Consider the following 16,027-nt stretch of genomic DNA (forward strand, 5'->3'; position numbering starts at 1 on the left):
GTAGAAACATGCTGAGTAAGCAACCTGCGACGTAAAATCGCTGTGCGCCTGCGCAGTGTCACAAGGTAGGATGGGATGTTGGGCAGCACAGACAGAACATCTGTTGTACGTTGTCTGGAAAAAACAACAAAACACCATCCCCCAACTACTTCCTGTCGTCTTCTTCTTCGACTCTTTCTCCAGTGATAACATCCGGCTGTTTATCACATGACTTATGTGACGCGGAAAAGAGTGTTTCCATTGCAGTTTTGCCAAATAGATCTATTTCGATTCTGCCGATTCCTAGTGCAATACTCAAAACACGTGTTTTTATTATTATTATTATTATTATTATTATTTTTATTATTATTGTGTTTCCATTAAGAACATTTATTTTCATAATTTCCATTTGAGCATATTTATGGCTAATGGAAGAAACGCAGCTAGTGTTGCAATGTACTTTACAAAAATAAAATAATAATAATAATGAGAAGCAAATTCCATCTAATGATATAGACAGTATCAAAGTTAAGTAATATATTCCTATTTACAGGAGCGGCAAATGCAAATGAGGTGGATTAGCAGAGCTTGCCAACAACCGATGATGTCATCCAGGAAATGCTGCATCCTTCTTTAAATGTTCACATGAATTAACTTTGGGGTTGTTGTTTTTTCGCACCTGATCTCTTTTTCTTCTCCTCCTTCTCTTTGTTGCTGCCAGCAGGACTTGCCGCTGCCGCGCAAAAACAGCAGGTGAGTGTTTTCCCTTTGTTTACTTCCTGTCCCGCTCGCCGCGTCATCTTTTCTCTCCTCTCCTTTCGTGACACGAACAGTAAAGCAGCACATGAATCTGGCGTGTCGGTGTGAGTCTGTTTCGTTGTTGGGGAGCTTCATTGAGGTTTGTGGTGGTTGTGTGTGTAGTCCATGTGTGAAAGACGAGGAAGATGAGGAGGAAGAGCAGCTGGAGTGCGTGAGACTCTGATTAAGTCCGGCTAAAACCTGTGGATTCTGTCCATGGTGCTGAAAATAATTCATATCCACTGCTTATTGGTTATTAATCCATCATCACTTTCATTTTTTTCCCCCACCTACTTTTCCCCACATTTTATTGTTCTGTTTCTCCTTTCTGGGTGTTTTCATTCTAAATATTAACAATAATAGAATGGATGAAGTTTTTAGACTTAAAAACGCCGTCAGCCATCAAGCACGGTGATGGCAGTGTCATGTATCTGAACTGGTTTGGATTGGTTAAAACAGGCATCCCACAGTTTAGATGCTTTCTTTGTTAAAATGACTTTGTGGAAAACATTGAAAAAGCTCCAGAAAAAAATGAGAATTGCAGCTCACCGTGAATTTTTGAGACAAGGTATGAATTGTTTAAATATTCTAGTTTGTTTTAACGATAAGTTTTTGAGTAGGACACATGAACAAATTAATTTTGATAGTGTAATGTGTAGCTGTGTCTGTCAATGAGTCAAAAAATGAGGCATAAATAGGATTAATTAGCTTAACTTATAGTGATTTTCTTGTTCTAAAGTGGGGTTTATTGGGAGGTTTTGAGTAGATAATATTCTACAAGTTAGCTCTTTTATTGTTCTGTTTTTGAATAACACAGGTTTGTTTTTCACAGAGTATGAAGGCCTGTAAAGGGTGTTATCTTTCTCTCTACCCTTGTAGACTGTTCTGCCACCTTTCAACATTTAAAGCTTCAGCATGTCATTTTTATAAAATATAATTTTCTTACATATTTGTTTAAACTATCACTATGTGGTGACACTATAAAATGAGACAGATAATCTGCAAAAAGATCGATCTCATCCACCTCCTCCATGAGGTACTACCGCCATCTGAAAAATATGTACCACCTTCCAACCAAAAACAACCAGTCAGAGCCAGGAGGAGGAGGGTCTTAGCGCTGTCAATCAACCTTCTGAACACGTTGCTAAATGTGCTAATGGCTGAGAAACAACTTACTGTTCCATGAAAGCTGTTTATTCGCACATTGTTTTGGAATTGTAGTCTGCTTGTAGTTTTAGCAATGGCAACTGTAGGAAGTGAATGAAGTCATTCAGTCCGAATTGGCAATGTTTCCAAATATTGCATCAACATTAACAGCCACCTCATTCGATCTGCACTTCTCTCTTAGCACTGGAGGATGGTCGCTTAGAGCTCAGACAATTTCCAGTTAGCTTCTTAGCATCGAGTTAGTAATGCATTTCCTGCATCACGGGCAGATGTTAGCAACTGGGTACAATTTAAAACCTCAAAAGAGACCACGCCTCCAGGAAGCAATCATTTCTCAGACCCTGTGGACGAAGCAAACGGTGTAGGACAAGGCCTCGTTTTTACAAGCCTACAAAATACCTCCAAAGATCATCAAACAGCTGAAAACTCATGGATGGAAATTGCAAAGTTATTGTCTATAAAGGAATCTGCCAGAACAAATGTGTTGTTTTTTTTTCTTCTCTTTTTAAAGTGCTTTAAAATAAAATGCAAGAAAATGGGACAAAAACAACATCAACAAAATTTGAACCAAGTCATCTTTTAATTTGGGATTGGGCATGCTGCTTTCTCCCGCTCATCACATGCCGTCTCCCTCAGTCGGAGGCCATTAGTTCGCCCTCTATTATGGATGAGCTGAGTGGAGTTGGCTCCCGCTCGGTCTGCCGGCTGCATCCATTTGAGGGTAAACCCAGCCGTTCACAGCTTGTCTGCATATGTAGCCTACCTCCCAATTAGCTATGCTCTCTTAATCTTCCATCACTTCAAACCCTTTCTCGTTGTTGCGTAACAATCCACACTACAGTCACCCTTCAGTCATTGTGAGAAGCTAGCATCTCTTTACTCTGCTTCCTTCATTCATGGTGCTTTGCAGTGAGAGCTTTTAACTGAGCTGAAAGCAAAAATTGCAAAAGTACATCAGAGCCTGGATAAAATGACCCATAATCCCCTGCTGTCTTTTGTTATTCCTTTCTATAAGAGCGACCCACCCTTCCTCCCTTCAGCACTCCCTCTTTCTCTCTCTCTTGTTCTCTCTTCCCTCCCTCACCTTTTGCTTCTTGGACTCACTTGCTCAGACACGCAGTCGCCAAAGGATGTGGGACCCACCGTATGTGTCAGAGCGGGCTGAAATTTCGCCTGTGTTTTGTGCCTTGATACATTCGCAGCAGAAATCCAACCAGCAGCATGTTCCGACGCACTAAAAGGTACCGTAAAGGGCTGGGATATCTAATAGGGAGGATCTTTGTTTTGTTTTTGTGGTTTGGGTAGATGGAAAGTCAAGCAGCAGTACGTTTCTTGTGAAGTCTAAAGGATGAGAGTATCTGATGTGTGTGAGCTTATAACAATGTGATTTTGAGTTGCTACTATCTTACTGAAGGTCTGAAAGTGTTGATGTGGGAAACATGGTTTATTTTACATTTTCTAAAGTTGAGTGGATTTCTCCCTTTTTTTCTGAAGTGCTGTTTTTCTGGTATCCATCCAAGCCAGTTTAATGATGAACTAGAGGAAGTGGTTTGCAAAGACTCCCACTCATGACATCACTTTTTTAGCATTATTGTTTTCACTGACTGCCAAGGAATTAGGAATGGGTACATATTGTCACCAGAGTTTTCATTGGTCAACATTAAGCTAACGTGTTTATTGTTTAAGGAAATTCAATGACATTAGATAAACTAGGAGGGGCAAACCTCCAGGACCACAGTGGCCCTTGATGTCCTTCATGGCTCCCTAATTTAAATGAATGGCCATAAAAACACACCTGCTGAGGAGAAAATCAAACTGTGTGAATAAATAAAAACTGATTGTTATGCTTGCCTGACTGTAAAGTTGTTAGTGGAAGAGGAAAGCAGCATTAAAAATGTTTCTGTTTTCATTTTTTTTATAGGCTTTTCATTTTTTACAACTCACCTAGCCTATATTCAAAAAATATCCTGGTTCATGGTGGAATTATCTAGTTCTGGTTTGACCAGTCAAAGTCTTAGATTTTGAACTAGATGTGAACAAATATAGACTCATAACCTGTGAAATAGGCTTTAGTTTACAGGAAGCTCCAAAGCAGTCGCTAACTTTAGCATATCTAGCTAATGGTTATTAGCTAGTATTATCTCTGGTATTATATCTCTGCTACTTTTTCTTTTTTCTACTGTTTACAGAAATAGCTTCTAAACTAGTTAACAATGTTAAATAGTTTAACTCCATCACTTGATGGAGGCTTCTTAAGGTTTTCCAACGCTTACCTGTGAGAGTTGTTTGTTGAGCGACGTTTTTATGCAACAGTGGGCTGAATACTTTACTAATAATATTTACAAAACTGAGAAATTACATTTTAACAAATTAATTTGGATAAGGATGAAAATACTTACATTTTTTTATTGTTTCGAGGTTTCTGTTTTCCAGTACTCCCTTCCCACCTCCACCATTTTCTTCTTAGCAGGCTTAGCAAGGAATCCATTTTGACAAACGTTAACTCAAGGAGGATAACTTAACTTAAATGGTAACACTTTATAAAGTGCAGTCTGTGTCAACAACATTTTCTAATAAACCTGGAGGTTTTGTTCGGACTGGTGCTGGAGTGAATTTGAAGACACTGGTGAATGTGTTAGCATGTGTTAGCATGTTGACTTTGTTTACATCTAAGCTAGCTTAGCTGGAACTAGTAAAACTAGAGTTTCTGTAGGTTGGTGACAGGCTGTCAGTACTGAAGGGATCTGCAAATGTACACAGGGATTTGGGTGAGACATAGAAACACATAACAGAGTCTTTTTTATATAGGCTAAAATGATATGTAATCATGAACGTTTGGCTCCAGTTCTGACGTTTTGTCTGGTTTGACTCTGATTGATGTAGCAGAGTATTTTCTTGAAATGTGGCTTTGGTGACTCATTTAGAGATATTTCTGGCCCTGCTTCAGGTTGACCGATTAACAGTCAGCTAATGATTACATGAGTCAGACGGAACAAGTAAAAGATGGATTTTTCTGAAGGCTGACTTTTACGCAGAGACGCTTATGCGATGGTACACGGTAAAAAAAAGTAGTGACCATAATTTAAATTGCAATATGAAAAACATTCATTACGTTAACCAACGTGTAACTTGTATTTTTAATCACTTAAGTTTCAACTATGTGAAACTAAAGCTGACATTCAAGCTCCAGGGGTTTCCTCTTTGGCTCCGTCACCAGTGCATGTCCTGCTGAGCTTCTGAGTGACTTCATTGTTCCCGGTTTGTGAGAGATCGCTAAAGCCCACCTGTGGCCTGACGCATGATCAGAAACATGGACGTCTGAGCTGCTTTACTGCCCGAAATGATGTTCAAATCCAACGTGATTTGGAACAAAAGTCACTGTGACCTGTGGGAGTCCCTTTCCATTTTCATTTATGAGTTTATTTTTATATGGCCCAATTACTTTTGTTCCATTTGCAATGTTTGTCCTTAATTGAGCTTTATCTATGTGCAGCAATAACATGAAGCATAAATGTACACAGTGTAACGTATAAATATAAAAGTTTATAGTATAAAATCCACTAAGACCCAACAATACATAAAAACACAATACAGTTCCATCAAAGTATTTTAAAAAATAAGAAATGTCATCATTCATTATCACACAATTGTTACCTTATGCTTCTGTTTAGTTTCAATTAGTCAATACATATACAATTTAGCTTCTGCACCTCTGCAGTACATCTTGACAAAATTCTCAACTTTTTAATGTTATTAAAATTATTGAACTTCTTCAATAATATGAAGATTGCCAAATACATGAGTGGACACTAGAGGAAAAATAAAGTTTTTTTTTTTTGTTTCACACATCTGGAAACCTGCACCAAGTAAATATTTTTACAAAGTAGCTTGGTGATATTACTTTGGTTTGGAAATGGTAATAAAGAATTCAAATTTTGTATAAAACAAAAAAGAAATTTATAATAGAAAATAAAAACATGCATGTGTGTGTGTGTTTGTCCCTTGGGTGCTGAGGCTCAGGTGTGCTGTGCATCTGTGGAAACGGCACAAACACAAAGACATCACTTTCATGCAGTTTTTTTTCTTTTGTGTGTGTGTGTGTGTGTGTGTGTCTGCCACAGATCTTTCACACACCTAAAAGCTAAATGTTCACATTCTCTACTCATAAACACTCCTGCACTTTAACTAAACAAGCCGAGCAGTTAGCTGTAAACCAAATGAGGTCGAAGCGAGGCCGGTGCGTCTCCATCAGGTTAAAGTGTGTGTCCCCACTAAGTGCTGCTGCTTTCCCCCAGGAGAAGCCCGGCGTTTAATGGCGGATCGCACAGGATCTTCCATTACTTAATGTTTCCAGTAAAGGCCTTCTTCTCTCCAGCAAGATTCTGTTTGCATCTGAGTTTGTTTTCTTTTCTACACCGAAAAAAAAAGTTTCTTTGAGCAACCTATAATATGATAATATGTTACAGCTAATTTTATTTTTTTTTTGTTCAAGCTATATCTGATTTCAGAGTTATTCAACTTAAATATTTATTTAGTGTGACAGCCCAACACTGAAACCAATACTTACTCTCTTTAGATCCTCCACTTCTATTCAGCAGCAGCTCAAACAATCCATGAATTTATTGCAGCTTAAATATACCTTATTATTTATTTATTTTTAATTAGAAGAACTGTATTCTGGACTTTATTTCACCGAACATTTCCAAACGACACTTCACAAGCTGTGATTATACAGTTAGATAACCTTAAAAATATATTCCGGAATATTCCGATCCAGAGCCCCACAGCATTCTGGGAGATGTAGGCAGAAGAAAAGCTTTACCTACTCAACCTCTCACCGCCACCTATAAGCAAGATCGGGCCCATCAACTATCCATCCATCCATTTTCCTTCACCCTTGTCCCTCAGTGGGGTCGGGAGGGGTGCTGGTGCCTATCTCCAGCTCACGTTCCGGGCGAGAGGCGGGGTACACCCTGGACAGGTCGCCAGTCTGTCGCAGGGCAACACAGAGACACACAGGACAAACAACCATGCACACACACACTCACACCTAGGGGCAAATTTGGAAAGGCCAATTAACCTGACAGTCATGTTTTTGGACTGTGGGAGGAAACCGGAGAACCCGGAGAAAACCCACGCATGCACAGGGAGAACATGCAAACTCCATGCAGAAAGACCGGGGCCGGGAATCGAACCCAGAACCTTCTTGCTGCAAGGCAACAGCTCTACCAACTGCGCCACCGTGCAGCCCTGCCCATCAACTAACTCACTTGTTTTTTTTGGTTACTTAGCAACGACCTGTTGAGTATCTTGCGCAGCATCAGTTTCATGTTTTCCCACCGTTTCTCTTAACTGCTTAAAAATACAAAATAACAGCACCCCAGTTTAGTAGTATTTCAGATATTTAAAATAAAAAACTAATCAGTAATTATTGATATCGACCGATATAAAACTCTTATATGGTGATAAGAGTCATTTTCCTCCCGTAACTCTTTGTTGTTTGAACGTCCTCATGTTACGAGGACGTTCAGTAAAGATTTGGCAGCATTGTTCCCAATCAGCTGATCCAAGTTCTCATCTTTGTTTCTTTCTTTTCTTGTTTTGTTTTGCTTATTTCTGTCGCTGCCAATCTTTTCGCAGTCAGAACAAACGAGTTTATTCTTTCAAACTCTTTCATTTCCTGAGGGGAAAATCAAAACCCTTTTTGCTGCCAGCTTCCTCTTCCTGATGCCGACGACTTCATTGCCGTTTCACATTGTGTCACCATTAGATCATTTCTTGTGTTCGCCCTCTTCCTCCCTGTCCTCCTCTTCCTCCTCCTCCTCCTGCGCTCCCTGGTTGGCATTCTCGGCGGTCTCCCCCGACGCTCTCTGCGTAGCAACAAGCCGTCACGTGAACGCTCCTCCTTTTCTCCACCACATCCCCCCTCTCTCTCTTTTTCTACTGAACTAAATGAGCAAATTTTTTGATTTTCAAACCAAACCAGATTTTCTTTTTTTAAGCTTCTCCTTCTTTAAGGCTCGTTTGTTCCTACAGCTGGCGCTTTATGGGTCCGTTTGGGTCTGGAGAAGGAAATCTGGGCCATGTTTACTTGTTTTTGGTCGAACAAGCAACACTTTTAACCTTTTCCGACACAACTTTTTTTTTTTTCTACTGACTCTCCACCATTTTGGTTTATTTAACTTTAATCTCCTGTTTGTTCCAGACAAGCCTTTCTCTCTTTCTCCATCTTTTTATTGCTTAAATCAGTCCAGATCTCTGGGCTACAAATCATTCCTAAGTACGTCAGAGTGCTTTTCTTGCCATTTTTATCTATTTATATTTTATCTTAACTGACTATCCGGTGGAAAGCAGGCCTTGGGCATCTTGCTTAAAATTTGGAGCTTGCATCAGCAGCGCTCTGTCTGAATGTTTGCTGCTGTTCTGAGATCATTTTATTATTTGACTCAAGGACGACACTGTGGGTTTTCAGCAGGTTTCTGTTGGCAATCCATTAAATAAGAGTAGCTCCACTGCTAACGTTCTGCATTATTCTGGTTTTTGTTTTTTTTTATTCCGTGGAGAGGTTTATAAAGCTTAAAGAAGCTAAGATGAAGATACTTAGAATCCATACTACCTGTTTTTTCCAGAGGCGTCCAAACCTTTTGAAACATAAGTCAAAAGTACTACTGGGAAAATAAAAAATAAAAAATCTAAAAAAAAAGTAAGCTTTTTTTTTTTTTTTTTTGCAAGAAAATTTCATTTTAGATCCAAAACTTGAAAAAGAATTTTGCATGTTTGCTTTTTTCTTAATGTTTTTTTTTTTATTTATTTTTTTTAGCTCCATTAAACAAATATATTCTCAGTTCATGAACAGAGTTTGGGTCAACTATTATTGATTCTCTTTCTTTTATTAATAGTTTAATTTTTTTATATTGTATATTTATTGAATACGTTTTTTTTTTTACTTACTGTCATTTTTTTTTTTTACAAATTTTCTCTATATTCATAATTTATCTAATATTTCTCTATTCATTCCGATTTTTTTTAATCATACATTGATTTATTTGCTCCTGTAATATTTCCTCTTCCCCTCCTGCTTAAAAAAAAGTTAAATAAATAAATAAATATAAAAGAAAATGTGACAGTTGTTTTTTTTTAAAATGTCAAAATAAACACAATGTGAAAGTAATAGAAAAATATTGAATATAATAAAAAGATTGGAACTAAAATTAAATAGCTATGATGCTAAATTAATACTTCATAAAATAATAAGCAAATATTAACTTATGATACACTTTATAATGAAATAAGTTGGGAAAGTTCTTATTTTCTCATTTGTCAGATGCAATATTTGGTAGATGAATTACCTTATCGAGCCATTCATTTATTTCTGCGTGTGAGAGTTGGATTATTGCAGATCTGATGTGATGATTGGTTGAATAAATGTAGCTGAAGTCGTAGAAGAGAGGCTCCGTCCTGCACTTTTCTCCTCCTCCCGTTTCTTCTGTGTGTAATGTCAGCTCCGAGGAGACGGGCCGGAATGAGCGAGGAAATTAAATCCTCTTCATCACTGCCGTCTCGGAGCGAGCCGCTCGCTCAGAAAAATATCCCAACTAAACTCTTCTGGTGGAACTTCACATGTTTTCCTTTCCCTGTTGTTTTTTCTTTGCAGTTGTCGCACGAGCAACAGGAAGAGTCTGATCCTGACCACCACGTCGCCAACGCTGCCTCGCCCGCATTCCCCTCTCCCGGGTCACCTCGGTACGCTCACGACCTTAAAGCCGCAGGATGTAACTTTTATTTAAAAAAAAAAAAAAAAAAAAAAAATATATATATATATATATATATATATATATATATATATATATATATATATATATTTTTTTTTTTTTTTTTTTTTTTTTACATATTTGTTAAAACCGTCACTATGTTGTGACAGTATAAGACAGATTATGTGTGAAAATATTCAGCTTCTCCTCCTGCTGCTATGCATAGCTTTCGATCAAGACCCGACCAATCAGAGTCAGGAAGCGGGTCTTAGTGCTGTCAATCAAGCATGGGTATTTGCAGCTAAATGTACATGTTCTCCTTCAGCAGGGGGGCTAAATGTGTATTTGCAGGAAAACCTGTTTATCCGCCGTCATCAGTGGCTATGCTAACTAGCATTAGCTTTCCTTGTAGACTCTGTTATCGGGAAGAATCTGTAGCGTAGCAGAGAGCAAGGGGGAGGGCAGGAAAGAAGGTTGTGACCAGCGTGTGCACAAACTTCATTGACAGCGCTAAGCCCCTCCTCCTGGCACTGATTGGTTGTTTCCAGTTTTGCACTTGGAGAAGGCAGAGAAGCTCAGTTTGTTTCACAGATGATCTGTGTCATGTTATACTTTCGTGACAGCAGAGAGAGTTTGTTAGTTTCATCAATATGTTCTACCACAACAGGCCCTTTGAGGACATTCATGAACTTGATTTGGTCCGAAATGAAAATGAGCTTGATCCCCTCTGGCTCAGTGAAATCGATCAGTGATGCCGTCCTTCAGCGGATCAATAATACATATTTCAGCAAATCCAGTTAGTTTGCAAAAAAAAAAAAAAAAAGGGACACTTTCTTTGGATCATATTGTTAATATTCCGATCACACCACAGTCTCTTATGGCTTTTGAACATGCGCTGGTTTATTAAAACAACAGTTATGACTATCTTGTCCAGGAATTTGAGCTGTAAAAATCAACAATATGCGTCTTAAACTCCATCAGTTTCCCAATCCTTTGTGCCATGCAGCTTTCCTTACCAACCGTGACATATCGGCGTTTTGATCCACAGGTTTAGCGTGCGTTACAGGATAAAACGTCCCCCGTTGCTCTGTCCTCTGTGACCTTCTCTGACTCTTGTTTGCTTTTTTCTCGCTGTCCCCTCAGGAAGCAGCCCCCTGGACAGCCCCAGAAACTTCTCCCCGAGCAACCCCGCACACTTCTCATTTGCCTCCTCCAGAAGGTCTGACATTTCTGTTCCCTTCATCAGACTGGAATGTCATCAAAAATTAGATTTCACTGTAGCAGAAATATCTTGTTTTGCTTTGGTGGCGGTGTTGTTTTATTATTATTTTCCTGAATGCAATGATACACAATGAAATGAAACAATGAAAAGAATCAAGCATGATGTTTTTGTGATCCAAATATCACAAGAATATCATTATTTGCTACATAGAGGTCACAAAATACTACATTTTAAATTTTATTCTCATTCATTGAGAAGCAGATATATGTAAAAAAAAAAAAAAAAAAAAAGAGCAAAAAAACAACAACAAAGGGGAGACAGAAGTCAGTTTAGCTTAGAGAGAAAATAGCCGGGGATCAGATGAGTCTCGTTGGACCAGAGGTGTTGGTCTGTTGTTAGCGGTGGAGTGTCGCAGGTGATCACAGCACAACAAGCTGAGTCATGTGTGACCGGACCGCCCAATTACAATCACAGCACCTCTGTGTTTACTCAGTCTGTTGAGACAAGCAGGATTTATGTGTACACTACTGTCAGGATGTTCATATCACGGTTTATTTAAACCACGGCTCATGTTAAATTAGTAAAAATTAAATTAATATGATGGTCATTGTGCTTGTATTATAGTGATGTGTTCAGTTTCATACACTTGGTTAGAGGTTGTTTTTGTGGTTTTGGAGGTGATGAAACTGTACCTGCTAAAGAGAGCTGTAGCTGCGGTGCTAACCAGAACGATACCTGCTATGGTAGTAAGAACTGCATCTGCTAAGGAGAACTATACCTGCTAACAAGTTTTCTGTTTTCTGGTAGATCAAACCGATCTACACAACCACTGAGCTCAAACAGTAATTGATAAAAACCATTATTATGGAAATTTAGAGCTAATAGATTGCGTTTTTTGATGCTAACCCTAAAGTCTTAGCCTTCGGGGTGTGGATTTCATGGTTTCAGAAACTGAAGCTTTTATGTGATAAACCAACACAAAGTAGTTCATAATTATGGAAGCAGTTTTTTAAAGTTCAGATAGCATGTTAGCTATAATGAGGCGTTGTTCTATAAAGAGCAGAATGGCGAAAAGTGATCGTATCCTGAGGAAGAAGCACGTTTACTGAAAAACTTCTACCAAATTCAGCAGGTTTTTATTCCGGATTTCCTTACAGTCTTCCACCACCAAGTAGATCAGACTGAAAATATCACAACATTTTTTAAAACAATCTGTTCAAACAGATGTTTATATACCATCTGTATATCAGATTTGGGTTATTTCAATCAAAGTGCACATAATATGTGTCTATATATCAAAATAAAACTATTACATAGCTATAATTATTAATAGGTTACATTACTGTGACTGGAGAAACATAATATCTGCTCTTTTGACAACACCAGTTAATCAGTTTTCAGCCTGGACCATTATAATTTATGCTCTGACTTTGTCGCTCCAACCTTCAAATTCCCGACACTGAAGGCAGGAAATTGGTGTTTTGGTGTGTCAGGTGGCCGCAGGGCCCTTACTGTAGATAAATATTAACCAGAGCAGCAGCAGCTGAACTGCACACTGACTGTGAACTACCAGCTGAAGAACCTCTGTGTTTCTAAACAGAGGCAAAAGTGAACTAATCCACTTCTGGCCTCTTGCAAACACTTTAATTTTAACACAGAAACCGCATATTTGTTTATTGATCACGGGAATACAAATCAGTTTTATTTGGTGGTTTCAGCATAGATTCATTAAAATATTTTCTTTTCTAATTCAACACTTACATGAATTTAGCAAGTTTACTTTGTAAAGTGATCTTCATAATTTGATTGTTGCGTTGCCACAGTTACAATCTGATGCTGCCGGTTTGATGTTTTCTTTGTGTTTGAGCTCAGTTTGTTCACAAACACGTGTCAGCAAGTAAACAATCTTCTGGAATTGATTTTTTTATTTTTTTTGCTCAGATAACGAAATCGAGCCTTTTATCCCACATTGTACCAGATGTGTAGTGAAATTTCTTTGACACATTTTTCAGTTTGAAAATAGATATTCGTTGTAGAAATCTATACATGGCAGCTGTTGCTCACGCAGTTTTGTACTGGAAGTTGAGTGACTTCAAGTCAAGTCAGGTGTACTTTATTGTCAAAGATCTATGTAGCTGGGTTAACACAGAAGTTTGAAATTGCGTTTCACCAGACTCCAATGTGTAGTTAAACTAAACATATAAACATATAAATAAGACATTGACAGTAACCCCCCCCCCCACACACACACACACACACACACACACACACACACAGCAATACACTTTGCAATAAGAAGGAGGCAGACTTATAATGAATGAGCAAAGAAACTTTTTAATGAGAGCACGCCGAGACGCTTTCTGAAGTCAGAGACGTGTATAAGGAAGTCTACTTTACACCGACCGTCGTCGTTTGCTCTCGGTCAGACGTGGAGCTGCCAGCGGAGACGCTAGCAGCTCGGCTGCTACTACTGCAACTCTTCATCCTCATTTATCAAATCTTCCCGCCTGCCTGTCACTGTTCGACTGAAAGCTCACTAAATGAGCGGCCTGTCCTTGTTTTACTACAGAGAGGTTCCGCGGAAAAGCCACATTTGGAATAACTCGTTTGTTTGCTGCGTAATTTTGTGTCGCGTTATTGCAGTGCACAATCTGAGGTTGTTACAAATTTGAGGTTTTTTTTTTTTTTTAGACTTGAGGTGTTAATTTAGGCTAAAATCATATCATTTCAGATAACAGAGACTTTAGAGCAAAATATAAACATATTGCTAGAATAATGTATTTATTTTTTCTGTGATAAAGCGACGCAAAAGAGAGCAGATAAAAATGTGCGGCGCCCCTAAAAGGACAACACAAGAAAAAAAAGAACTTTGTTTAGCTCACTAGATACTTTCTGGTTTGCAACATATACTATCTTTGCGTACAAGAAAGTTTTTTGTTTGTTTTTTTTCCTTCAATTTCCCCTTTAGGGACTCCGTAAAATTGATACGTTTGTTTTAAAAAAAATCCCATGATACTTTTAGCCTGTTAATTCAATGGAACAAATTGCCTTTAGATTTAATCTGATCAGCAAATAGACACACAATGACCTGAAAATGAATAATCTACATCCAATCTGATTTATTTTCAAAAGACGAATTAGTCAAACTTTCCGTCTCTATGTCTAACGCTCACAGCTACAAGTGCAACAAAGTGGGTGAATCCAAAATCTGAAAACAAACCTTTTTATTTCCAAAACATTTCAGTGCAGTTATCCTGTACTTGGTGTGCATCCCAACGTTTAACTAAGGTTGTAATTGGCTGTAGTTTTGACAGATATTTGTGTTCCCTGCAGAGCGGATGGGAGGAGGTGGTCTTTGGCGTCTTTACCCTCCTCTGGATATGGCACCAACACTCCCAGCTCCACGGTAATAACTTTTTCTCCTTCTTAATCCATCACATTCCAGTTGCTCAAGTTGAAATTCCAGCTTAGAATCCCATATGAAAATCCAAAATGGCTCTCTGGTGATCTTTAGCTAAAACAGCCTGTTTTTGAGACGAAGAACATTCAGTTCTTATTTGATCAGTTTTTTCAATTCTGTTTCCACAAAGAACGTGACATTTATCATCTTCGATTCCTACATGTGCTCCTTTTGCCAAGAGCGAAATTATTTGCTCTTGGCAAATAATTTCTCATTTCTCTAATCTCTCCAGTTCGGGCTACGTCGTGTTCTGCCAACTCTTACCCTCTTTTTCCTCCATTTTCTTCTTCTTCTTCTCTGTCCATCCAGTCGTCCAGCTCCTCTCAGGAGCGGCTGCACCAGCTGCCCTCCCAGCCCACCATGGACGAGCTCCACTTCTTATCCAAGCACTTTGGCAGCACCGAGAGCATCACGGACGACGATGGGGGCCGCTTCTCCCCGCACATGCGCCCGCGCTCCCGCAGCCTCAGGTCAGCAGATAGAGACAGCGGTCCGCTGCCAAAAACGGTCCCGTCCGGATTGTTTCTCTTTCCTCAATAACATTCCGGAGTGAACAGAATGCTAAGTTGCCTTGCTGTTAAGAAACGGAGAGCGGTGCTTGTTTACTTCTGTCAAGGCTAGCTGCCAGTAGCAACTGACATCAGAATGCTAACGAGGCGAAACTCTGCTGCGACTGATAATCATCACCCTAAACTTCCCTGGACTCTGATGCTGACAGTGAATCACGGGCTTCTGTGGATTTTATTGGGATTTTTTATGTGCCAGACCAACAGACTGTTGCATCCTTGTATAGTGACAGGAAAATGATGGATGGTTTTTTTTATGTGTGTATTTTCTTTACAAATGAAAATCTGTATGTCCCTAAAAGTCAGTACTTTGTAAAACAACATTTTGCCAAGTCTGGAAACCTTTTGGGATACCACTTTATCAGCTTTCCACATCTGGACACTAATATTTTTGTATATTCTTCTTCATAAATTCAGACATATTTACATATACTAGGGCTGTCAGTGTCAAAGCGTTAAAGCATGTGATTAATCTAAAACGTTTAACTTGCTAAAATGCAGATGACTTATTCTGACCTAAAGCCTCTAAGTTTTACTTAGTTCAAAGCATCGCGCTGAAGGGCCTTGTACTGCGGTCAACAGTGCAGAGTCGTAAACTCGACTGAAAAGATGAGCAAGGAGAGTCAGACTGGTGAGCTCAGCGGCAAATTTCACTTTAAAAACACAGTGATGGACATTTGGATAAAACCAAGCTAGCATGTAGCCTGCTCTCTAGAACTGTGAATTATCCTTCCACTGGAGCTCAACCAGTTTCTGGTTAACATTTCTAGATTATGTTTGATACAAAATGACTTTTTTTTAACCTTCCTGAACAGGAAAACCTGGAAAACTGAGATGTTTGGTTTGAGACAAGAACATATTCTTTAAAAATAAATAAATAAATAAATAAATAAATATATATATATTTGTTTTTCAGTGCATTTCTGTTTAAAATGTGGTAATATTTTGAGGTGTTTTTTCCCTCTTCCAGCCCGGGACGCTCCTCCTCCTGCTATGACAATGAGATCGTCATGATGAACCATGTGTACAAAGAACGGTTCCCAAAGGTAACTCTCGCGTATTTCACACCACATTTCTTTTTCAC

At 38.8% G+C, this 16,027-nt stretch overlaps 1 protein-coding gene across 1 annotated transcript in view; it reads left to right on the forward strand.

The window, feature by feature from the left end:
• Positions 1-634: 634 nt before the first annotated feature.
• Positions 635-16,027, forward strand: part of LOC106927644 (microtubule-associated serine/threonine-protein kinase 1-like) — a gene marked incomplete at its 5' end in the record, with an annotated part of 34,756 nt that continues 19,363 nt past the window's right edge. Inside the window, 6 exons of the mRNA XM_088008129.1 lie at positions 635-732; positions 9,599-9,687; positions 10,839-10,914; positions 14,251-14,323; positions 14,687-14,847; positions 15,914-15,989. Coding sequence (XP_087864255.1) covers positions 635-732; positions 9,599-9,687; positions 10,839-10,914; positions 14,251-14,323; positions 14,687-14,847; positions 15,914-15,989 — 573 coding nt within the window. The remainder of the gene's footprint in view (positions 733-9,598; positions 9,688-10,838; positions 10,915-14,250; positions 14,324-14,686; positions 14,848-15,913; positions 15,990-16,027) is intronic.

Source organism: Poecilia mexicana, unplaced genomic scaffold (assembly GCF_051168715.1).
Source record: "Poecilia mexicana isolate PSO_F unplaced genomic scaffold, ASM5116871v1 scaffold_8, whole genome shotgun sequence".
In the NCBI taxonomy this organism is placed as follows: Eukaryota; Metazoa; Chordata; class Actinopteri; order Cyprinodontiformes; family Poeciliidae; genus Poecilia; species Poecilia mexicana.